Source organism: Somniosus microcephalus, unplaced genomic scaffold (genome assembly GCF_052327205.1).
Source record: "Somniosus microcephalus isolate GS21.2 unplaced genomic scaffold, FLI_Smic_1.0 scaffold318, whole genome shotgun sequence".
Taxonomy (NCBI): domain Eukaryota; kingdom Metazoa; phylum Chordata; class Chondrichthyes; order Squaliformes; family Somniosidae; genus Somniosus; species Somniosus microcephalus.
In genome coordinates, this window is record NW_028225505.1 from 88,749 (window position 1) to 115,464 (window position 26,716).

Here is a 26,716-nt window from a genome sequence, read left to right on the forward strand (position 1 = left end):
CTTTGCTGTATCCAGTGCGCTCAGCTGTTTCTTGATATCACATGGAGTGAATCGAATTAGCTGAAATCTGGCTTCTGTGATGGTGGGGACCTCAGGAGTAGGCCGATATGGATCATCCACTCGGCACTTCTGGCTGAAGATGGTTGCAAACGCTTCAGCCTTATCTTTTGCACTCATGTGCTGGGCTCTACCATTATTGAGGATGGGGATATTCATCCTCCTCCTCCCGTTAGTTGTTGAATGGTCCACCACCATTCATGACTGCATGTGGCAGGACTGCAGAGCTTTGATCTGATCCATTGATTGTGGGATCGCTTAGCCCTGTCTATAGCATGCTGCTTCTGCTTTTTAGCATGCATGTAGTCCTGTGTTGCAATTTCCCCAGGTTGGCACCTCATTTCTGGTGCTGCTCCTGGCATGCTCTTCTACACTCCTTATTGAAACATAGAAACATAGAAGTTAGGAGCAGGAGTAGGCCATTCGGCCCCTCGAGCCTGCTCCACCATTCAATGAGATCATGGCTGATCATCCAAATTCAGTACCCGGTCCCTGCTTTCTCCCCATACCCCTTGATCCCTTTAGCCTTAAGAAATATATCCAACTCCTTCTTAAATATATTTAATGTATTGGCCTCTACTGCCTTCTGTGGTAGAGAATTCCACAGGTTCACCACTCTGGGTGAAGAAATTTCTCCTAATTTCTGTCCTAAATGGCCTACCCCTTATCCTTAGACTGTGATCCCTGGTTCTGGACTCCCCGACCATCAGGAACATCCTTCCTGCATCTAGTCTGTCCAGTCCTGTCAGAATTTTATAAGTTTCAATCAGATCCCCTCTCATTCTTCTAAACTCCAGCGAGTACAAGCCCAATCGACCAAATCCCTCCTCATACGTCATTCCTGCCATCCCAGTTATCAGCCTGGTGAATCTTCGCTGAACTCCTTCCATGTCAAGAACATCCTTCCTCAGATAAGGCGACCAAAACTGCACACAATACTCAAGATGTGGTCTCACCAAGGCCCTGTATAACTTCAGCAAGACATCCTTGTTCCTGTACTCAAACCCTCTCGCTATGAAGGCCAACATGCCATTTGCCTTCTTAACCGCCTGCTGCACCTGCATGCTTACCTTCAGCAACTGGTGCACAAGGACACCCAGGTCTCGTTGCACTTCCCCTTCTCCCAATCTATTGCCATTCAGATAATAATCTGCCTTCCTGTTTTTGCCACCAAAGTGGATAACCTCGCATTTATCCACGTTATATTGCATCTGCCATGCTTTTGCCCAATCACCCAACCTGTCCAAATCATACTGGAGTTTCTTGGCATCCTCCTCACAGCACACACGCCCACTCAGCTTTGTGTCGTCTGCAAATTTGGAGATATTACATCTAGTTCCCTTGTCTAGATCATTAATATATATTGTGAATAGCTGGGGCCCAAGGACCGATCCCTGCGGTACCCCACTAGTCACTGCCTGCCACTCGGAAAAAGACCCGTTTATTCCAACTCTTTGCTTTCTGTCTGCCAACCAGTTCTCTATCCAAGTCAGTACCTTGCCCCCAGTCCCATGTGCCTTAACTTTACATGCTAATCTCTTATGCGGGACCTTATTGAAAGCCTTCTGAAAGTCCAAATACACCACATCCACTGATTCTCCCTTATCTATTTTACCAGTGACATCCTCAAAAAATTCCAGTAGATTAGTCAAGCACGATTTACCTTTTGTAAATCCATGTTGACTTTGTCCGATCCTGTCACTGTTTTCCAAGTGCTCTGCTATTACATCTTTTATAATGGACTCTAGCATTTTCCCCACTACCGATGTCAGGTTTACTGGTTTGTAATTCCCCGTTTTCTCTCTACCACCTTTTTTGAATAGTGGGGTAACATTAGCTACCCTCCAATCCATGGGTACTGTTCCAGATTCCATCGAATGCTGGAAGATGATCAGCAAAGCATCAACTATTTCTAGGGCCACTTCCTTAAGTACCCTCGGATGTAGATTATCAGGCCCTGGGGATTTATCGGCCTTCAATCCCATCAATTTCCCTAACACCATTTTCCTACAAATACTGATTTCTTTCAGTGCCTCCGGATTGAACCAAGTTTGGTCCTCTGGCTTGATGGTGTTATGTTCATAAATAAATAGACGTTTTCATTATGAACAGCTAGCTTGAGCTAGTCATCTATTCAGCCATGTGGACTAGTGTACAGGCATCCATCTTGACTACTGCCTTGTGGGTAGCCCACTCTAAACATACAGCTCCACCTAGTGTACCATTCTAGAATGACATGTTACTGATCATTACATCCCCCTTCCTTAGAGGTTAAATAAAATCAATATCCATCAATCATAACGACATAAACATCTTCACAACAGTCAACACATTTTCAAAGCTTTACTTTACAAACTCTAAGCTTTTCATTCTTTTATTATAGTTTTCTTTGTGCTCAAAGATTAAGTCTATCAGGCTTTTTTACTTCATGTGTGGATCTTCTCAGCACAGGTAAGTCTGATGTGTTTGCATGAGAGCCTGTATGTGTGTTTGTGTTAGATTGTTCTGGTGGTGAGTGACAAGATTCAGTTGCGGCATTGTCATCGATTTGCTCTTTGATAGTTTCTTGTGTTTTCAGGAGGGAACGGCGGTTCCTCCTGAGAATCTGTCCTTCCTCATTTCTAACAGTGTATGACCTTGGTCCTACTTCCTCAAGAACTGTAGCTTTCCTGTTCCATGCATCTGGATCCTCAATCCTGACAACATCATCCCTTGTCAATGGTTTCAAAGTTTTGGATGACTTGTCATAGTGTGATTTCTGTTTCAGCTTTAACAGTTGAAGTCTCTGTCTCAGTTCCTTACTCTGCTTTTCTTTTGCACAGCAGGGTAGCGTGGTGCACAACTTGCGACCCATTAGGAGTTCAGCAGGTGAAGAACCACAGTCTAAAGAGGAGGCTCGGTAGCTCAGCAGGGCGAGATAAGGATCAGACTTGCTTTCTGTTGCTTTCTTCAGTAGCTGTTTGAGAACTTGAACACCTTTCTCTGCCTTACCATTCGACTGAGCATACAGAGGACTGGATGTGATGTGTTGAAAGTCATAATGTGCTGCAAACTGTTGCCACTCCTTACAGTTGAAGCACGGACCATTGTCGCTAACGGCAATCCTGGGAATTTCATGTCTGGTGAAGATGGATTTAACATGCATTATGACACTGCTTGCTGATGTGCTTGAGAGCAGCGCCATCTCAGGATAGTTAGAATAGTAGTCAATCACTATTAGATAGTCTTTACCATTCAAATGAAAAAGGTCCATACCAACCTTTTGCCATGGTGCTGTTGGTGAGTCAGCTACTATCATTGGTTCCTTTGCTTGTTTGTTGTGGTGTTTCTGACATGTCTCACATCTGCCTATCATGTTCTCAATGTCCTTATTTATGCCAGGCCAATAAACAGTGTCTCTTGCTCTCCTTTTGCATTTTTCAATTCCGAGGTGTCCCTCATGAATCCTTTTGAGCACGTCTTGACGTAGAGCCTGTGGAATGACTATTCTGTTCTGTTTTAGTAATAGTTCACTTGCGACACTCAACTCTGACCTGATGTGATAGTACTTTGGACAGGAACTTTTGGCCAACCATGATGAATGTTCTCTATTACTGTTTGTAACACTGCACCTTTTATTGTTTCTTCTGCTATTTGCTTTGATTTTGTGTCTGACATGGGCAGCGCAGCAGTGACCATACTCACATGAACATCCACGTCTTCCTCAGTAGAGCTCACATGACTCATTGTGGGTGCTTGGGATAGTGCATCTGCTAACACTATGTGTTTGCCTGGTGTGTAGATCAGTTCAAAGTCATATCTTTGCAGCTTCATCATGAGTCGTTGAATCCTTGGAGACATCTCATTCAGATGTTTTTTTATGATGGCAACCAGTGGGCAGTGGTCTGTCTCAACTGTGAAGGTGGGAAGTCCATATATGTAGCCATGGAACTTTTCTAGTCCAACTACCAAGCCTAGACATTCCTTTTCAATCTGGGCGTATCGACACTCAGAGTCAGTCATAGACCTGGAGGCATAGGCAACAGGCTTCCAATCTTCACCCTCTGCTTGTAGCAAGACCGCGCCTAGGCCATCTTTTGATGCATCCGTTGACACTTTGATTCTCTTTGTTGGGTCAAAGAAGGTGAGTACAGGTGTGGTTGTCAGCACTGTTTTGAGGTTCAGCCACTCTTGTTCATGTCTTTCTGTCCATGCGAACTCATTTGTTTTATGTAGCAGGTCTCGCAGACAGGCTGTCTTGGCTGACAAGTTAGGAATGAACTTTCCAATGAAGTTTATCATCCCCATGATGCATAGCACTCATTTTTAGTCAGTGGGTCGGGGAATGTTGAGTATGGCGTTTACTTTTTCCATATCTTGCTCTATTTCTTTATCAGATAGATTATCTCCTAGGAAAGTGACTTCCTGGACGCCAAACTGACACTTGGCTTTGTTGAGCTTCAGTCCATTCCGACGTATGCTCTGTAGCACTTTAGTCAGTCTCTCATTGTGTTCTTTCAGTGTGGAGCCCCAGATGATGATGTCATCAAAATAGACCCGAACTCCTTCCAGTCCTTCAATTATGTGTTCCATCGCTCTATGAAAGATTTCAGATGCAGATATTATCCCGAAAGGCATTCTGAGGAAACAATACCTGCCAAATGGTGTGTTGAAGGTACAGTATTTGGTGCTCTCTTCATCCAGTTTTAGTTGCCAAAATCCTTGTGAGGCATCGAGCTTTGTGATGTATCTGGCACCTGACATTTCACTGGTGATTTCTTCTCGCTTGGGAATCTGGTAGTGTTCACGTTTTATGTTTGCATTTAAGTCCTCTGGATCCATGCATACTCTTCGATCATTGTTCTTTTTCTTTACACATACCATGGAGTTAACCCAGTCTGTTGGCTCTTCGACTTTCCTGATAACTCCTATTGTGGTCATTCTGTCCAGTTCTTTATTGAGCCGGTCACGCAGGGGTGCTGGAACTCTCTGTGGAGCATGTACCACTGGCTGAGCATCCTCCTTTAGCTGGATCTTGTAAGTGAATGGTCGCACTCCAAATCCTTTGAACACATCCTAGAAATTACTCACTACAGAATCCACCGAGTCATCTGGTCTGCTTATGGCACAGTTTATACAGTAGACTCTCTTGACCAGTTCTAAGTCCTCACAAGCTTTGTCACCTAGTAGTGAATCAAGTCCTTCAGCCACAACAGAAAACATGAGATGATGCACTTTGTCTTTGACTGTCACTTTAAGTCTGCATACACCTAAGCTATCTATTTTCTGTCCATTATAGTTCTTCAGTAGTACTGACTTTTTCTGTATTTTGGGCTTTTCTTTCATATTTTTAATGTCACTCATACTGATTAAGTTTGCTTTTGCCCCAGTGTCTAGTTTCAATGTAACTAATGCTCCATTTACCTGCAGCGGCATCATCCATTTGTCCTCTTTTACTGCATTAACTTTATGTTCAGCATTGTCCATTCCTGAGGGCTGCACATTTTCTGTATCCTTTTCTATATTGTCACATGACACCATTCCTACAAAAAATGTCTCACTTAAATCAGTGTCCTCAATCACATTGACTTGTTGCCCTTTCTTTGTTTTTACTTTTGAAAAGCATTGTTTTGGCAAAGTGAATCTTTCCATTACATTTTGTGCACATTTTCCCAAACACTGGGCATTGTCTTGACTGGTGCTGGTAACCACAGCGTTTACAATTAAAAATTCCATCCTCCGATTGCTTTGCATTTCTGTTCTGCCCACGTTTCTTCCCCTCATAGGACACAGCACCGACAGCAGCACAGTCATTCACTACAGTCGCATTATTATTAATTTCACTGAAAGTCTTTGCGTGCTGTTGAGCTAGCTCACTGGCATGGCATATTTTCACAGCATCCTCCAATGTTAGTTCGGTTTCTCTCAACAAACGTTCCCTGACTTTTTTATCATGAATACCAAACACAATCTGGTCACGAATCATGGATGATTTCAGTTCAGAGAAATTACTTGTCTGTGCTTTCAGTTTCAGATCGGTCACAAAGCTATCAAAAGTCTCATTTTGCTGCTGTGTCTGTGAACGGAACACGTACCTCTCATAGGTCTCGTTCTTTTTGGGAGAACAATGTGTATCAAATTTCTTTAGCACATCATCCATCTTTTCTCTGTCCTCCTCTTGATCAAATACAAACGTATTAAATACCTCTATCGCCTGTGGGCCTGCAACCGTGAGCAGTAACACTATTTTCCTTGCGTCTGGCTTCGTACCGAACCCGATGGCGGCAATGTAGAGTTCGAATTGTTGTTTGAAAGTCCGCCAATTGCAGTCGACATTCCCCGTGAGTTTCAAACCCTCCGGTGGCTTCAAATTCTCCATGTCGCGTTTCACAATATTCAGCAGATATTACCATTTCTGGTACCATGCTATGTTCATAAATAAATAGACGTTTTCATTATGAACAGCTAGCTTGAGCTAGTCATTTATTCAGCCATGTGGACTAGTGTACAGGCATCCATCTTGACTACTGCCTTGTGGGTAGCCCACTCTAAACATACAGCTCCACCTAGTGTACCATTCTAGAATGATATGTTACTGATCATTACAGATGGTAATGGTAGAGTGAGGGATATGCCGGGCCATGAGGGTACAGATTGTGGTGGAATACAATTCTGCTGCTGCTGTTGGCCCACAGTGCCTCATGGATGCCCAGTTTTGAGCTGCTAGATCTGTTCTGAATCTATCCCATTTAGCACGGTGGTAGTGCCACACAATACGATGGAGGGTGATCTCAGTGTGAAGACGGGGCTTCGTCTCTCCAATGTCTGTGCGGTGGTCACTGCTATCAATGTTGTCATGGACAGATGCACCTGCAACAGGTAGATTGGTGAGGATGAGGTCAAGTAGGTTTTTCCCTCGTGTTGGTTCTCTCACCACCTGTCGCAGGCCCAGACTGGCAGTTATGTCCTTCAGGACTCGGCCAGCTCGGTCAGTAGCCATGCTACTGAGCCACTCTTGGTGATGGACATTGAAGTCCCCCACCTAGAGTACATTCTGTGCTTTTGCTACTCTCAGTGCTTCTTCCAAGTGGTGTTCAACATGGAGGAGTACTGATTCATCAGCTGAGGGAGGGTGGTAGATGGTAATCAGCAGGAGGATTCCTTGCCCATGCTTGACCTGAACCCATGAGACTTCATGGGGTCCAGAGTCAATGTTGAGGACTCCCAGGGCCACTCCTTCCCGACTGTATACCACTGTGCCGCCACCTCTGGTGGGTCTGTCCTGCCGGTGGGACAGGATATACCCAGCGATGGGGATGGAGGAGTTTGGGACATTGGCTAACTTAATGAAGGATTATAGGTCTTGGGGATCATTTGGATTGCAAAGTATATAGGGCAGCATCACGTTGGGATTAGAGGATACTTAGTTTGCTCTTTCTCATAGATTTAAGGGTCTTTCTGCTTCCATAAAGTCAGTTCTCCCATTGACCTCTGGTAACCAGCATCCTGTTCTCAGTATCAGTGGTGAAGCTGGTGTGAGTGCCAACAAAGTTGCTTTCCCTCACAGTACCAAAACAGACTGCAGAAGCTTTCAACTGCTGTCACAAAGCCGCCTGTCCCATGTTCATTCCAAGACTCAAATGCCCTGAAGAAGGGCAACTTCCATCCCAAAAGGCTCATAATAGTTTGGAGCATCCATCTATATCTCAGACCCCAGGCCCTCAGGTGGCCTGTAGAAGAAGTGGTAGAATAGGGCAGAGAAATGGTTGTGTGCTGATTCGGGGTGTGCACAGTGAAGAAACCAAGTAGGTTTCTGTAAATATTTGTAAGGTATCAGTGAAATTACAGTGACTAGTTGATTTTTGGTTCTCTTGTGGAACAATGGGAAATGCGTAGTCTGCTGATGTTGAGGTCATGATTATGATGTGATGGTTAGCTGTGAGGAGCAAGGATTTAACTTAGCCCATAGACAGCGGGATGCTTTTTGATGTGCTGAGACTTCTGAACATTTTGCTCTATGTATCTGTGACCAATATCCCAAATGAATTTGGTTCTCAGTTGTCTAGTAGCACTGTCCACTGCACCTGTTTCATGTTCTTCATTAGCCTGGTCTTTGGCATTAACAGTGCCATCATCAGCCTCTCTGGCATCCATTGGGACATCTACAGTTGGTCCCTTCTGAATAACAAAGTTATGAAGCACACAACACGGTACCATGAATTGCCAATCGGTGCTGGGCACGTACTGCAGGGCACCCTCAGACTTATCCAGAACCTTTCTTGAAGTTTCCCAATGGCTTGCTCAATTCTAATTCTTGTCGTACTGTGTGCTTAATTTTATTACTCCTTTGCAGGATTAGCAGTCCTACAAAGAGTAGTACAGGAGCAAGGATGTCTTACTACAGTTGTAAAAGGCCTTGGTGAGACCATACCTGGAGTACTGTGTGCAATTTTGGTCTCCTTACCTAAGAAAGGATATACTTGCCACAGAGGAAGTGCAGCGAAGGTTCACCAGACTGATGCCTGGGATGGCAGGACTGTCGTATGAGGAGAGATTGAGTCGACTAGGCCTGTATTCACTAGAGTTTAGAAGAATGAGAGGGGATCTCATTGAAATGTATAAAATGTTGACAGGGCTAAACAGACGATGCAGGGAGGATGTTTCCCCTGGCTGGCGAGGGGTCAGAGTCTCAGGATATGGGGTAGGACATTTAGGACTAAGATGAGGAGAAATTTCTTCACTCAGAGGGTGGTGAACCTGTGGAATTCTCTACCACAAAAGGCTGTGGAGGCCAAGTCACTGAATATATTTAAGAAAGAGATAGATAGATTTCTAGAGACAAAAGGCATCAAGGGGTATGGGGAGAGAGCGGGAATATGGTATTGAGATAGAGGATCAGCCATGATCATATTGAATGGCAGAGCAGGCTCAAAGGGCTGAATGCCCTACTCCTGCTCCTATTTTTCTATGTTTCTATGTTAGTCATGAGCCATGGGAGTAGAGGGTATCCCTTGTTACTCAGCAGCCATCCTGGCCCTTGCCCCATTGTTGAAATAGAACTGGTACATTGGACTGAACAAGTGTTAAAGCACCATGAAGCTCCCAGCATATTGTGAATTCACGCAAGGGAAGCTGTGCCTATGGCCTGCACATTTAGGGAATGAAAGTCTTTGCAGTTGATGTAAGAATGGGGGTTTAAATTTGGGGCATGCCACATGGGTGCAATTAATAACCCCAATACCCTGGGGAATACAGGGATTCTGAAAAACATTATTGTCCTGTTAGTCATCTGTCTGGGACTACTGTTGAAATCTTAACTGCCTTGCAAAGAGAAAATTGATGATTTGCCTTACAGAGGAGTGTACATCAAATTGACTGGCAAAAGTTCCCTGTGTCTCTCTAGAATTAACCTGTAGTATAAATGTTCAGCGCTGTGGTTATTCTCTCTACAACAGTCAGAGCTGTCCATGCTGTGGACCTTGTTTGCATCCATAAAACAGATTATCTGGTTATTATCAGATTGCTGTTTGTGGGAGCTTGCTGAGCGTAAATTGGCTGCCGCTTTGCCTACATTACAACAGTGACTACACTTCAAAATTATTTAATTGGCTGTAAAGCGCTTTGGGATGTCCTGAGGTCATGAAAGGCATGATATAAATGCAAGTCTTTCTTTCTTTTAGAACTGGCTGCAGCAATGACAGAGCTGTTTCAAAGCTTCATGACTGAAGTACAGCCTCCTGAGGTAGAGCTCACGATCTTGGAAATTCATCTGGGTTGATGCATCCTGCTGGATGGGTTCTGTCGGAAAGATCTGGCTCTCCTCTCATGCTGCCTGGTTCATTTTGCTTTGCGTACAGCTTCCTGCTGCTCCTCTTCCTCCAACATTAAGCACAGGGCAGAGTCTGGGTACTTGCGACAAGTGGCTCACCTCCTGACCCCTTAAAGCCTATCCACAAGGGTCAAGTCAGATGGAATATACATCTCTTACCTGGATGGGTGTAGCCACAATCATACTGAAGCAGCTTGACACCATCCAGGATGGAGCAGTTCGCTTGCTTGACGGTCCTGTCACCAGGTTCAATACCCACCCCTTCTATTACCAGCATAATGTGGCTGCAGTATGTATGCACTGCAGCCACTCATTAAGGTTACTTGGGCAACACTTACCTCCCCTGCAACCACTACCTGAGTAGGACAAAAGCACGTCAAGTTCGTCTTCAAGCCACACACCACCTTTACTTGGACATATATCATAAATTTCATCATCATCTCTGGGTCAAAATCCAGGAATTCCCTACCCAATACCATCACCACAAGGACTGCAGTAGTTCCAGAAGAAGGCCCACCGCCACCTTCTCACTGGCATCGGTCCAGCTGAACTCCATGATATATACATGGCTGTCCTGAAATCTGCCATAGCATACAATGTGGCACTTTTAAAGTAGAAACCCAGTGGATCTAGGGTCCCATTGCAAATTCCTGTCCCCACTGATGCAAATGCTGACTTCTGCACTCCCCCAACTTATGAGTTTGTTTTGGTTTCTGCCTATGTGAGAAATAGTAAGTATAATATAGGGTCCTCATCATGACATTGTAATCAGACCAGTGAAATTCTTGCAGAGGTCTCCATGTAATTGTGTGCTGTCATTAATGCACAGCATAAGGTCAAAATGCCCAACTTTGTTTTTAAAGAAACGTGTTCTGTTAAGTATATGATAAGGCTAACGAGTTGAGTGTATTGGGGTAGAAATTGGTCTTTGTTGAATCTGTTTTACAGGCATAAAATGGACGAAAAAGAACCAATTTCAGGGCGCAAAATTCTGCGCCCTAAGGGTACCTGAAAAACTTCTAAACCAAAATTGGGTCAGGCCATTGTTCAAGCGGCCAACTAAGAAAGCACTAAATCCTTGCATATGCTAATGAGTGTCCTAACGCCTGTTTAAGGACCCTTACCAAAAATTGGGCCTGCTCCGCTCAGGTTTTCAGGACATGCATGTGGCCGAGCCAGTGGCTGCCGTCAAAAAGGTAGATCAATTTTAAAACTTTTTTTGAAAAGCAGGAATGTTCTTCCCACCCCCATAGTACCTCCGACAGCCGCTGCCAGCCATGATCATCTCCCCTCCCAGGACTTACCTCAGGGCTGCTTCCAATGAGGCAGGCAACCTGCAATTGCATGCTTCTGTGAAACGAGCAGCATGTGGAGGTGCAACAGGCACTAGCAGCTCTCCCTGCATATATGAGGCCCAAGGACCAACTTCTTGTGATCTTCGGGCCTCCATTTGCAGGCGCAGGGATCATTCCCTTTGCCCATTGGAGCTTTAAATATGGCCTAAAGGAATTGCTAACCATTGTCTTGTAGTCCATATCCCATAATAATCACAATTACAACCACTAAACTCATATTGAGTCGTCAAGTTTGAGAAATGGACAGGCTATTAAATGTTACATAACTTTGCATTCTGAAACACATAATTATGATCCTTATAGTTTAGATTTGGCAAAGAAGTCTGCTACTTTCCTCAAAGGGTTAAGTTATGTAGTACTGTGTAACAGTTAAACTTTTGAGGTCTGAAGAACTTTTTGAACTTGCAAACTGCAGGATTTTTTTAATAATAAGACAGGATATTCTATACAACTGTTATGCCTGATACATTATGAAATCTAATTAATACAATATTGTGATGGCAAAGAAAAATTCTTTTGAATAAGCTGAAGCATTTGAACCTTGTTCCATTTTCTCATTGACATTCAGCAATGCTGCTGTGTATTTCAAATGGTTGATTATGTTTTAGAGTTTGGGACATGGTAGCTTATGGAGTTCAGACTTTGACTCGCAGTCAGAAGGTCGTGAGGTTCAAGTTCCAGGGCAACCTCCAGCTCAAATATATTTGCCTCAGTTAGACAGGTCTCTACAGTTCTCAGCAAAGTCATTTGAAAGAGCTTTGTAGCATCCTTATTGCATTGGCAGGTGTAAAGAAATTCCTAGCACAGACTCACCTCTGCTCCTGACTGACTAGTATGCTGATGCTGAATCTTTTTAAATCTTTGTTATTTTTTGTCTATTTATGCTTGCTTCCTTCAAATTGAGACGAAGGGATGGGGGGGGGAGGATTGAAATTTGCAGTGATTAGCTGGCAGAATATCCAGCATCTAGACCAGACAGGAAACAAGCACAGACAGACCTTCCAACCTTTCAAGAGTTCTGAAATTGGTGATATAGAGATAAACAAGCACCAGTTACGTAACTTGAATGCTAAACAAACATAAACTTATTAAATGGGGAATCAAGATTTACATATTGCAACTATGCATTATCTGCAATTGATTTCTTTTTTGCAAGCTATGTTTTCTTACAACTTTAAAGAATTTGATTTGCTGCTGGGCTAAGGAATGGCACATGGATGTTAATGTAAATAAATGTAAGGTAATACAGCTCGGTACAGGAAATAAGAAACATCCAGACAATGAATGAATGTCTATTAGTAAAAATAGATGTGGAAAAAGACTTGGGCCATTGGGTCATTTGCATATAGGCCTAGAGGGAGAAATGTTGAAATTTGATAATAAAATAGGAGTTGTCGTTAATTCTTTAGAAGACCAAAAGTACCTGCAAAGGGATATTGATAAGATGACTTATCAACCATGCATTGAAAATATTAGGGACAAAATTCCTTGGGTGTCCTACCTTGCAGAGCGAATAATGGCAATGAGGTGGATCCAGACTTCCTACTCCAGGAGTTCCTGCTCATTAGGCTCAGTAGGGATCTAGTGTTGTTCTAGAAGCTGGTACTCCAAGTTACGTGAGATGTATCGAAGTCCGCAAGGCTGCTTGTGGGCCCCACCAGTGGGAACTCCTACTTACACCTTACTATAGCATTTTAAAAACTTAAATCATGTCCCTTCTCAATTTTCTTTTCTCTAATGAAAACAGGTTCAGTTTTACTCGTTGTTTAGCTTTCTGGTTTACGTACCAACTGTTGGGAAGGTAAATCTGACACTTGTCAACTACATTGACTGCATGTAAACAGGGTAAATTAATTATTTTGCATTTTGTTGACAAAGTGAATCTGACAAAAAAATCCACTTGATGTGAACCACTTGTTTACAGGTCGCTGATTAATGATAAAATTGTACAAAATGTCTCCCCTCCAGTACAATACTTTATGGAGCTCCCAACAGAAGTGATTTAGTGAACAGTTACTATGCTTAGGATAGGTATTTTATGGTGATCAAAGTTGAAAATCTGTATCACAGATTGACAAATTTTCTGTCAACATCTATTATGGAATGAGTCCAAATTCTGTCATTCCCTTCATAACTAATTAAGCACATATTAAGTGACAGCATGAAAGTACATGCAGCTGTGACTAACAGTTAAGGTTATTATTTGTGGAATAAACAAGACAGGAGAAAGATTTGTACATCTGAAAATCTGATGCCACATCTGGCAAGATTACCTTGTTTTTGTAGGTTCTTGAGGAACAAACTTCAAATTTACGCTTTAAGAGCATTATCTGACCTCCCACACTCTGTGCTCAAAGATCGAGATGTTTGTGCGATATCTTCATTATGTGCTCCATTTTGGTTTGTCTATCTATTTTTAAACATTTCTTGTAAGATTATATTTCATCAGTGCATTCCCCTACATAAGGTTTTCCCATGCCCCTGTGCAATATCTCAAAGTGAACTGCTCCCAGGATTCTGCTACTGTAACTGGCCACTAGGAGCCATGCAAGAGCAAGCCCTGGTAATTGTCCCTGTTTGCCTTCTCAGCAGTTCTCTGGGGCAGAGATTAGGAATTTACAATCTGGGGAATAGCAGACATGAGCCTGTAAGTTATCGCTTCCCTCTATTACGCTATGGCCTGAGGGATATATTTTAAAGAATTATGGTGTGGAGATTTTTTCTGCCAGTCTAAGTCACATCGAAAACTCCTTTAGCCAAACCTTCAGATATAAAGCTGATTTCCTGTCACAATTATTGTGCTGATATCATTGACACCATGGTGGGAAATTTCCTAAGTGTGCTGACCCTGACTAAAGAGTGAGTTTACATATAGCACACCAAGGATCTTCCCTCCCCACGTGATATTGTAGCTAACTCGTAAAAGAGAACCAGTAAATGATGTAGAATTGCATAATATTGGAGTAGAAATGTGAACTGATACAACCAAGCCAAACCCATCATAAATCCGTACTGCAATGAGCAAAAATGTAGCACATAGTCATGCAAAACAAGCTGAAGATGATGGTAACTATAAACACTGCACACCTTGCTGGATTGCAATACAGGTAGACTATCCTTTATCCGAAAACCTCGGGACCAGCCGTGTTTCGGTTTTAGGAAAATTTCGGATTTCGGAAGGTGCGCGAAAACACTTCGGTTTTCAGAGGTAATTCGGTTTTCGGGAGTGCGGATAAAGGATACACTATCCCTTATCCGAAAGGGTGGGATAAATAACGACTATAAATACTGGGGTGGGGGTCGGCGGGGGTTGTGGTCGTGTGCATTTCGGTTTTCAGAAGTCATGCTTTGCTCCACTTTCGGCTTTCAGAGGTTTTCTGGTTTCGGATGTGCGGATAAAGGCTGGTACACTTACGCTGAGCGATTTCGGTTTTCAGAAGTGCGGAAAAATGCTACACTATCCCTTATCCGGCTAGGCCTGTAAGTCGTGCGCCACTCTGGTCATGTCGTGCGCACGACTTACGCTGACCGAAAAAACCTTCGGTTTTTAGAGGGTTTCGGTTTTCGGAAGTCCGGATAAAGGGTAGTCTACCTGTATAATGAAGGAAGGTGGAGCTAAAAGAAAGGTACTGTTTTCTGATTGGAGAAAATGCAACCAACTACAGCAACAACTTACATTTATATAGCTCCTTTAACATAGTACAATGTTCTAAGGTGCTTCATAGCCATGGTATACATGGATTTCAGTAAGGCTTTCGATAAAGTCCCGCACAGGAGACTGGTCAAGAAGGTAAGAGCCCATGGGATCCAGGGTGCCTTGGCACATTGGATCCAAAACTGGCTTAGTGGCAGAAGGCAGAGGGTGATGGTCGAAGGTTGTTTTTGTGACTGGGAGCCTGTGTCCAGTGGGGTACCGCAGGGATCGGTGCTGGGTCCCTTGCTGTTTGTGGTCTACATTAATGATTTGGATGTGAATGTAAAAGGTATGGTCAGTAAGTTCGCAGATGACACGAAAATTGGTGGGGTGGTAAATAGCGAGGAGAGTAGCCTCAGTCTGCAGGACGATATAGATGGGTTGGTCAGATGGGCGGAACAGTGGCTAATGGAATTTAACCCTGAAAAGTGTGAGGTGATGCATTTTGGAGGGACTAACAAGGCAAGGGAATACACAATGAATGGTAAGACCCGAGGAAAGACAGAGGATCAGAGGGACCTTGGTGTGCATGTACATAGATCCCTGAAGGCAGCAGAACAGGTGGATAAGGTGGTTAAAAAGGCATATGGGATACTTGCCTTCATTAACCGAGGCATAGAATATAAGAGCAGGGGGGTTATGATGGAGCTGTACAATCATGAATTTACCATGTGTTAGCCAGAAGTGACGTACTTGTGTTTTTAGAAATCATTTAAGTGTGTTTAATATTGTGATTCAGGGCCAGCAGCCACTTTGCATACAGCAGGGTCCAACAAACAGCAATGAGATATATAATCAGTTCATCTGTTTCTGTTGAAGTTGGGTGTGGGAAGAATTTTGGCCAGGGCAGTGGGAGAGCTTTGCACTCTCCTTCAGATAGTGTCTTGGGATCTTTGATTTCCACTTCAGCTATTACAATAGGCAGGTGGGATCACAGTTTCATATCTCATCCAAAGGACGGCACCTCTGATAATACAGCACTCTCTTAGTACTGGACATGAATGTTAGCCTAGATTATGTGCGCCAGTCCTGGAGCAGGATTTAAATCTCAACCCTCTGATGTTGACATTGCTCATGGACAAATGAAGCACTCTTCCTATAACTTTCTCTGCTCCTTTCTCATTCTTTAATTCTTTCTGTATCTTTCTTTTTGTTTTGCAATCTTTTTCTCTCTATATGGCTTTCTGAATTGGAGGGCGAGCACACACATGTGCTTCTTTGCAGATCCCCAAGTACTCCTATTGCTTTTGATGTTCATAAATTCACCATGTGTGAGCCAGAAGTGATGTATTTTAAAAAATTATTTAAGTGTGTTTTACTTTGTGATTCAGTGTCAATGCCAGGCTAGGTCAATTTCTCATGATCATTGGAGATTGGGTGGGGTGGGGGGTGGTAATTCCCCGACATGTTTGCAAATGGAAACAATCTGCATTTCATCATGGGAATCAACCAACTACTGGATGCTTGCAAACAGCACCTTGTCCTTATTTACTGTCGGCTCAGGAGATTTCCTTATGGCTGGGGAAGGGGAGAGGAAAGAGAGATGTTCAAATGGTATTTTCACACCATGTTAAAAAGCAACTTAGGTCATCAGATATTTTTCACACCTCGTCAAATTAAAGTTTGCTCTGCAATATTCGGTGGTAATGTTATCAGTGTTTGGAGTTTGCTGATTACATCTGAAGCATGATTGTCTGCTTAACTGACATAAGAGAGTCTGAGATTCAGCAGTTGTGCAGCTGTTGAAACTTAAGAAGCTCCTTCTAAACCACATGCTGAATTAACTGAAGACTGTCTCAGCTGGAGCTTCTCATCCCCTTTTTATAAAATCTGATGCAGCTTTTGGTCAGATTGCTGCAGTGCTTTAAACTGGTTCTCTGGAAAAAGCCTATGATTGATGTAGTTCATTTTTTTTGAAGAGCAAAGCAATCTTTTCAGTTAACCCCAGGGAGTGTTGCTGTGTCACTTATTCTTCTTTTTAGGGAATGTGAGGGGGAATGAGGATGGATGGGGGGGAGGTTTCTTCTGGTTGCTTTACCTTTGCAACACTGTAAACACACTAGAAAGGTTTCCTCCATTCATTTTCTTGCAAAATTGTAAATAACAATGCTTTACAGTTTCACCAGAAATAGAGAACATGAGAAATCTTGTTATATTTACGATGTTGCGAGCACACCTTCCCCCCCCGCCCCCTCACCTCCCTCGAGAATTAAGATACCTCTGTGATTGTGCGCACATCTGTAATTTCACTTTTCTAATGTAGCACTGAAAAAACACAGTAAGTTCCTCCACATTCGCATTGGACACAACTACTCTGAAGCTGGACATTTGCAGCTTGCTGCATGTGCCCCTCACATCATCCGTAGGTCAAAGGTTGGCAGCAGAACTGTTCAACCTTGTGATAGTGATGAGTCTCGCACTAAAGACACAATCATTTTAATCAGTAAGCTCACAAGAAACTCCATAACAATCAGATCATTTGCATGACGTCATTGCTACTACACCTATTGATTCATGGGGCTTGATTTTCATTTTCGGTGTCTATCGGGCGGGTGGTGGGCAGGGCGATTGGACGGAACCTCCTGTAGATGTTGCCAGCGAGGGGTCTGAACCATTTTGATGAGTGGGCTTCATTTGCATTGAACTGTCGAGCTTCCCATGCATTTCCAATGCTAATAGGCAGCTTGGCATTTTGGCAGGGCAGGGAATCCGATGGGATCAAATGGAGAAAAAAACAAGTAGAGAAGAGTGTATCAAGCACCAGTAAGTGTTAATCCAAAACATAACCATAGCAGATGTTTCTGTATAATTCCATATAGTCATGTGACATTATGCACTTCATGATGCCATTGACACTGTAGTGATGGTGTAAAAAACATTTTTTTCATTCCATCAGTTATCTTTATTGTGGCTGTACATTGGGAATGGAGAGCTCCAATAAACCGACAAACATATTTTTTCCAATCTATTTCCTGCTGTGTGCACACAAGCCAGGCAAAATATCTAGTGTCTGCTTTACACAAAGTCAAGCAAGCCCCCTGTTGGTAGTCCAGAGCACAAAGCTGGTGGTATTGGACAAATTGGCCCAGATATTCTGATCCCTACGGGTGGGTACGCGCTGTGTACTCACCCGTAGGGACATCGGAAATGCCAGATCGGGCGCCTGCCCTGGAGAAGGGCTTCTGCGGGCGGGTAGTTCCGCTTTCTGAAGCCCCTCTGCCCGCAGAAATTTTTTAGAATTCTTACACCTGGTAAAAGCCAGCGTAAGGCCTGCTTTTGCCAGGATAAGAGTTGAAACAAGGTAAAAAAAAAAAATTCCAGTCATTTATCATTTAAAAATACTTTTAAAAAAGGTAAGTTTATTTTTAGCCCTGTGAAAAACTTTAATTATTTTTTTCAAAAAATTACATTTTTGTTTAAAATATTTAATTTATTGTAATTTCAACTAATTTTAAAAATGTGATTTTTTTTAATTTAATGTTTTAAAGTGTTTTTGGGGTGATCTCCATTCATATATTTGACAAGTCTATCTGTCAAGTGTATGAAGGGAGATTCCCTTCTTTGATTGGCTCCCCATGGCCCACGTGATCCCAGGGATGCTTGCGAACCGCGTGCGCCCCTGGGATACATAGGCCCTGCACACTTGGAGTTCGAGAGGCCCAGCATTGGAACTATATGCACCTCGGGAGCCCTTAGGTAAGTGCGTAGATTTTTTCCAGACGCGGGAAGCCTCCGATCGGAAAATACGGCCCTTTGTGTATAGTTGAAGCGCGATTTTAAACACAAAATTTGTCCAAGCTTTTGATTAGGATTTGGGGGAGCTTTTATTTCCCTCTCAAAGTCTAAAAACTGCCACATGCTCTGATTTGACGGAACAGAGGGAACTGCAGCAAGGCACACAGCTGTGCTGGGCTGGCTGATGGTTCTGTAGACCCAGTCTGTTCCACTCTTCCAACTGATAAAGAATCCATTTAGGATGAAGCACCTTTACAAAAATCATTTTAAAGGTTTAAATTAAGGACATTTAAAATGTCCTCCATTAATTGTCTTATTCTGGAAACGGTTTAATCTATTTAATTGCACAAAACAACCAATGTTTAGATGACTTCACTGCTCTAGGCATGGTTGGACTGAACAATGTTGGTATAGACCTGACAGCCCATTTATCTGTCTTGACCATAATTGGTGTGTTGCATGGGAAGGAAAAGTAAAACATTTATACCTTTCAATCAAATTAAAAATAAATATAAAAAACAGAAAATTGGATAAGCATTTTATACTTGAATTATGTACAAAAGAAGTGAATGGGATATGGTTTATTACATTGGACTTTTATGGCTCAAGATATGTCTTTATCTAGTGTTAACTATTGGATATGATATGGATATTTCCCTCAAAAAAAATCGTGGCCTAACATACGTAGACTGATTGAAGTTAGTCAGAAGGAATTACTATTTCAAGGCCAGCATCCACACAGGTACAAACTGTTCAGGGATGTCCAGCTGTTTCTCCGCACAGATGATCTCCAGATCAGTTTTTGCTATGATGTTCCTCAGAATCTCAATATCCCGGATTATACTACTGTCCGTTTGGTCCAGGACGCATCCCTGTCGACCAACATTATCTTTAATGATGATAACTCCATCATCCTTCAGGCTGCACTTGCACTTTATTAGGAATCCCATCAGGTCCTTATCAGTTAAATGTCCTGAATTGGGAGAAAAATTGTACTTAAATCCTGACCTTTTCAGTTTATTTTTAATGCAATTACTGTTTTTCTGTTTTCCTCTCTGTTGGTCTTCTTGTACCATATACCACTCTCAGTCAAGAAAGTAAAAAGCCAAGTTTATTCCTGACTGCTGCAAATGCTATTCTATAACATATTGTCTTGAGGTGCACAAAGGTGGCCTGAGTGATCCTCCTTTCCCTCTCGATGGGGAAGAGCTTAGCCATTCTTTCGCACCTCTCCATAATGACATGGCCGAGCTTGATTACTATACATTTTTTAAAGGAGCCAAAGTTATCAACCCAATTGTTTTTTTGTTTTTTTTTAAATCAATTTTGAATCTTGTTATCTGCTCCATCCAATTTTCAATTAGTTAATTTTTCAATATTTAGCAAATTTCAGCAAAACATGATGGGAAAGTATGACACTTCCAGGACGTATGCACTGTACACAGGACTGCCCATTGATTATAAATGGATGAAAAATCTAACAATAACTTTTAACTGGTAAAGGTATCAGCATAACAGCAGATTTGTTACTTTTGCAATACTCTGCTGTACTCGAGTCGTGACTCACCTGTTACCCACTGAATCCAGATGACATCATATTTTTTGATGGGTGGAGTGAAGTCCTGTAAGGCAAAGCAGAAATAATCCTTCACTTTTGTCACATCTTTTCCTATGTAGGAAAGAGCCTCAAAGAGAAAGATATCCATCATGTCCACCACATCAAGAGAGGAGAAAACTGGCAGCAGGACATGTCTGGTGACTCTGCCAATGCCACAGCCACAGTCCAAGGCATATTCGGTATCAGCCTTTCCTGGGCCCTGTCAAGATTGAATGTACATTATTAGTTTATAATAGATTGCTATTGGACAGATATATAATCAGAATGTTTATGCACAGATACTGCCTTCAAAGCACCTCTTGTTGTAGAGGAGAGATGCATAACATATGACCTGTGTCAAAATCCAGCCTGAAAGATTATTTATGCCAGCTCTCTATTATCTACCAATCAAACATTGTTATTTTTTCATTCCCAGGACTGCTTCAGAATTTTAGTGTTGTCTTTTATCTTGAAGGTTTTCAGGCTAGATGTGTCTACGCAGGTCTGTCAGGGAGTGCAGGAAGGATCGCATGCGTGGTGGTGGTGGTGGGGCGGCGAAGCAGGGGGGGGTGCAGTGGTGTGGTTGTGGGGCTGGGGGGAGTTGATCACCTTGTGCTAGAGTCTTTGTGGAGGAAGAGGAATTCCTGAGGAAGGAGGAGAGACAAAGCAGACACCTGGCACTTGCCTGCAGGCAGCCTGGAAATTACATCATAGGACCCAGGCACAACAACTTAGGCATATTAGAAGAGACCTGCCTTCACCACCTTTGCTTCAGCACGGAGGCAGTCACCAAGTTGTGCTGTATACTGGAGCATGATCTGCAGACCACGTCCAATACAAGGACAATTCCACCCGCTGTGGTTAAAGTCTGGATTGCATTAAACTTTTATGTTACTAGCTCATTTTAAGACACTACTGGTGATAGTTAAGTCAATTGTCTATGTACCGCTGCAGCAAGCAGGTCTTGTTTGCTAGGGGGCAACACATTTGTCAGTTTCCCAATCGAAAGTACAATGAGGTTCATGCCATCACTCATAGAACATATACTATCGGAATGTTGAAGCAGCGCTTCTATACCTGATATCAGGTGGGACCCTATTCCACAGCCCTGAGAAAGTCTCCGAGATTATTTGCAAGGCCACTATGGTGCTTTGCAGCAGAGGGGCAGATGTAGCTGCCTGCTAGTCACTGAGTGGTAGGTGCTAGCAAGAAGTAGAATTTGAAGTGAACCCTTATCTTGTTGAGCTGGCACCCTAGTGAGCAGACTACATTTCAGTGGTGTGAAAGGATAAGCAGTGAACAGGCAAGTAGTTTTAGGAGCTATCTATTGAGTTGGTGAGAAAACATGGTGGAGTTATATAAGTGAAAGTTTGGTTTGCTGACTGTATTGTAGATGTGGCAGGATGCGGTAAGCTTGGTTCATGCACCATGTGGGAATCCTCTTGCTTTGAATGGGCACCTACTGTGGCATTCTTCCTGAGTCCAGAATACTTTTTTCTCATTTGCTCCCAATAATGATGGGCTGATGAGACAACATTGACACAATTGGCTACCTCTTATCATACACCAGTTCTATTTGGAGGATTTTCCTCTTCCCTAAAAAGTTCCACTTTCCTCAGGACCATGTACTCCAGTAAGATCTCTGGACAATCTGAGAGTTCTAGGAGTTTCTCCGGCCATTTATATTGTGACCTCAATATAATTACAGATAAGGTCTTTTGGACCATCTGAATTCATCCATCCAGAATGACCCTGAAATCCTCCCATTGCACCATTCAATTGGTTTTTAAATGATTCCAGAGTTTTGGCCTCCATTACTCTGTCCGGAAATCCATTTCATGTGTTAATCATTCTTTGTATGAAGAAGAACTTCCTGATATCAGTCCTAAATTTGCCTTAAATTAGTTTGAACATGTGGCACTTTTCCTACTCTTGCAATTTAATTGAAAGTATATTTCCATATTTACCTTTTCCATACTGTTGACTATCTTAAATACTTCTAAATGATCATCTCTCAGGCATTTTCTTTCAAAGCTGAAAGTCCAAGCTTCTCCAGTCTTTCCTAAGAACTGAGAACTTTTAAGGCTCAGTGTTAAACTAGTGGTTCTGCTCTAAACCACCTCCATAGCTTGTTTCTTAGTGACCAGAACTGGAAACAGCCTGACCATAGCATGAGACAGTTTGATCATGATTTCCCCTGACTTGTATTCCACTATTTTGGACACATAGTTCAACGCTCTATTGGCTTTGGCAATTGTTGCTTTGCATTGGTTGAACTTATTGTGCATTCAGTCTACTAAGATTCCTAAGTTTTCAGGTTCATCCTCAGCTATTGCAGCATCGTTCATGGAGTAGGTGTATTGCCTATTTTTCCTTCCTATATGCAGTGTGTAACATTTGTCTCTTTACATTTCATCTGCTATGGTTCAACCCACTTACGTAATTTGTCTGTAATTCCTGATCTTTTCCCTCCAATTCCAATATGTCTTCGAACCGTTCAGTCTGTGGCCTAGAAGTCTTGTGTTGTCGCTTACTTGTGCAGACATTTTGAAACCACAGTGTGTTGGTTTCAGACATTGGCCCAGAAATTCGGGTCCCAACGCGTGAATATGCACGGGGTACTCACGCGTAGGCCCAACGAAAGTGCCGGTTTCGTGCATGCACTGCGCATGCACGGGAAACTGGCACTTCCGTTCCCCTGAAAGAAGGGGTTCAGAGGTGGAACGCGTGCACCGGAGAGGCAGCGTGTGCGCATCGAACTCACAATTTTTTTGCAGGTTTCTCCGGGGGGGTAAGTCTCCAGCAGTTACACTTTTAAAAAGCAGGCACAAGGCCTGCTTTTAACAAGGTAAGTGGTGAATTAATTAAAATTAAAACATTTTTTCCACAGGTTTATTATTTTTAAATACTTTAAAGAAAGGTAAGTTTATTTTTAGCCCCATTAGAAAATGTAATTAATTTTTTCAAAAATTTAAATTGTTGTTTAAAATAGTTATTTCATGTAATTTATAGTTATTTTAAAAATGTGATTTAAAAAAAAAATTATTTGAAGTTTTAGTGATGTTTTGGGGCTTATAGTATTTATAGGTTTGACAGCTCTTCCTGTCAAACTTATGAATGAAGCATTCCCTGCTACCATTGGCTCTCCATGGCCCACGTGATCCCAGGGGACGCATCGAACTAACTGCGCCCCTGGGATACGCAAGAATTGCGCGCCGGCAGTTGGAGGAGGCCCAGGATCGGAATCCCACACGGGCCCGCGGCTCAACGGCCGGCGCGCTAGGTAATGGCCCAGAAATTCGGGTCGGGGGCTTCCCGCGGGTGCAAGCCCCCGACCTGCACTTACCTCGTGTGCCGGCTGTTGAGCTGTGGGCCCGCATGGGATTCCGATCCTGGGCCTTCTCCAACTGCCGGCGCGCAGTGCTTGCGTATCTCAGGGGCGCAGTTAGTTCAATGCGTCCCCTGGGATCACGTGGGCCATGGAGAGCCAATGGTAGCAGGGAATGTTTCATTCATAAGTTTGACAGGAAGACCTGTTAAACCTATAAATACTATTAGCCCCAAAACATCACTAAAACTTCAAATAAATTTTTTTTTAAATCACATTTTTAAAATAACTATAAATTACATGAAATAACTATTTTAAACAATAATTTAAATTTTTGAAAAAATTAATTACATTTTCTAACGGGGCTAAAAGCAGGCCTTGCGCCTACTTTTTAAAAGTGTAACTGCTGGAGACTTACCCTCCCGGAAAAACCTGGGGAAAAAAACGTAAGTTCGATGCGCAAGCGCTGCCTCTCCGGCGCACGCGTTCCACTTCTCAACCCCTTCTTTCAGGGGAACGAAAGTGCCGGTTTCCCGCGCATGCACAGTGCATGCACGAAACTGGTACTTTCATTGGGCTGACGCGTGAGTACCCAGTGGGTACTCACGCATTGGGACCCGAATTTCTGGGCCAATATTTATGAATGAGCAATGTAAACATGTTTTTGAAGCTGCCTTGTACTTTCAGTAGATGCTAGCCTATGATATACAATAGGTTGGAGGCTTTAAAATGCAATTTGACATGGGTACAAAAGGAAATAAAAAGGAAAGCAGTCACAGAAAGAGATATGACTCTAAGAAGGTAATTATAATGTGAAAAAAGTTATAAAAATGTTGAAAATTAAATTCAGAAGGGGATTCATGTAAAACATTAATCGCCGCAGAGTACAATATGGTGGAATGGCGGGAATCCAATCACAGTCAGTAAAATCAGACTGAAGTTTGGTTTAAGGGCACTAATGTGCAAAGTGTATGATTTGGGGTTGTACTAGCTTGTGTGTGGATACAGAGAATATACTGCAAATGTTACAAAAATACCTCTCACTAATGCTTGGTGTCAGCTTATATATGCTTTCAATCATTCAACGTGGTTCGTTTTTAATAGTATACCGTGATTAGCTCTCCTTGCTAGTGAAAATCTCTTGTTATACAAAAGAAAAACAATTAAATAGCCAAGCTAGTTAAGCACAGTGATGTGTGAAATGCATAATGATTCAACCCCAACCATTTGAATGGAAATGAAGAAATCCCAAAGCAAGAACCAAACAGCTTGCTCTTTGAAAAGATTTTTTGTTTTTTAATTCATCTAATCACATATCTGAATTTGATTCCACCCTGTCAACAATCTGTTAAATCACTTCTTTACCAAAATCTTCAACAAACAAACTGATGCTCTTATGTGAGTTGGTTATATGAATGATTTCTAATTTGGGAAATAAGGCCAAACCAATCCGAAGAGTAAGTACTTAAGCACACTCACATAGCTCTGGGTTCTCCACTTTGACAGAGGAAGGCAGCTGGCTGAGGGAGCTCCACATCAAGGACTGAAAATAGATTAGGCTCTGAGAGCACAAAAATTGTCAATTAGCCACTTTTAGCCTTTTGACCTTTGAGTGATGATTCAGCACAGCAGAGTTTACTATTATTTGCCGGGCAAAGTGTGGCTGCAGCTTTGTGTATGTGTGACTGGTGGAAGACTGGCCAGAAAGGAAGGAGTGTGATAGTTTCTGAATTTGAAAATACACAGGTCGTGCCATTGGTGTATAGGAGAGTAAATATAAAAGGACATTTTTGAATATTGGCAAACAATGCTTCTTATGAGGTGACAATGATGGATGCTGGGTCCATCATTGTCTTGGGAGAAGAGAGATAGGTTAACAGTTTGGGGGAAAAATTCGGTATCGCCCCATTTGGGGCGCCGTTATCGGCCGTGCGCAAAGTTTAGCGCCTGGCGCTAATTATCGCCTCCGACAGCAAACTTGGCTTTTATCGCCCCTGGAGGTGATTGGAGCGCTAAATCAGGCGCTTCACACCTGTCTTAAGGCGCAAAGGCCGAGGAGCGAGGCGCTACCTCAGAGCGCTGGCGAAGCAAGGAAGGGCAAATCAAAATAAACCTGCAAAGTGCTGCTCAGTACTCAAAACTCCTTCACACAGTGTCGAATCTCTCCAGAAGTCTCTCTCTCTCTCAGAATGCGTGGTGCAAAAATGTCACCGACAAAAAAAGGCAGGAAGCGGTCGCCTTTAAATAGCGCTCCCCAAGTCCCTTTCTGACAGCATAATGCTCCCCTCAACCTGTCGTTGCTAACGGCAGGCGGTAAGGCAGGGGGCGCCACTCAATATCCGGTCCGGGGTGCTAACGGGGCGTTGCGCACTCGACTGACATCACAATCTGCCGGCGCAGGAGATCGTGGCGGCAGTGTTTAGCGCCGCCGCAAAATGTCTAGTTAATTTCGTGAGCGGCGCAAACATCGCCGCGCCCGGGCGCTAGTTGCTTTGCACCCCATTAGCGCCCTCTTAAGGCGCTAACGGGAGGCGCAAACAACAGAATTTTTCCCCCTTTGCGTATAACCCATCATCTGAAAAGCAGAGGCATTGCACGATCTTTCTCTTTGGGACATTGATTGACCTGCTGCGGATTTGCAGCGGTTTGTTTTTATTTAACCTTTTTATTATACATTTCTATTTATCTCTACATTATCATCTTCTTTACGAGCATGGCACCCTTGTTTCCTAACCCGCTCCCCTGTATTTTCTACATTCTTCTGTAGACTCCATGCAGCCAAGAAGGCAGGTGAGCAATTATGTATAAGTTTTCTTTTGTTTATTTGAAGATCTGACACATTCAAAAACCATGCTTAAGAGACTCAAAGCCAAACTACTGAGAAATTCACCAGAGGTAGAGTTTCAGTTTGCCCGATATGAATTGAGCACGCTCACCCGTAGGGACATACCTCACTTACCTAAGTCCAGAGAGCTTAAGTGTAACTTGATAAAGCCAAGGCTTAAAGTCCCCCAGGTGTGCACAGGCTTAGTACTGGAGTTTATAACTGTGCATACTACCAGTACAGGCCACTGGTAAGCTTCTGACTGTCCAGCCAGGACCATCTTATTTATTATGGCATTTGTTTTCAGGGTTATCTGGA

General features: G+C 42.9%; 1 protein-coding gene across 1 annotated transcript in view; it reads right to left on the minus strand.

Annotated features, from left to right (window-relative positions):
• Positions 1-17,396: 17,396 nt before the first annotated feature.
• Positions 17,397-26,716, minus strand: part of LOC147081882 (N-terminal Xaa-Pro-Lys N-methyltransferase 2-like) — a 67,703-nt gene continuing 58,383 nt past the window's right edge. Inside the window, 2 exon segments of the mRNA XM_085980620.1 lie at positions 17,397-19,622; positions 20,217-20,466. Of these exon segments, the coding sequence (XP_085836746.1) occupies positions 19,366-19,622; positions 20,217-20,466 (507 nt within the window). The 3' untranslated portion in view covers positions 17,397-19,365.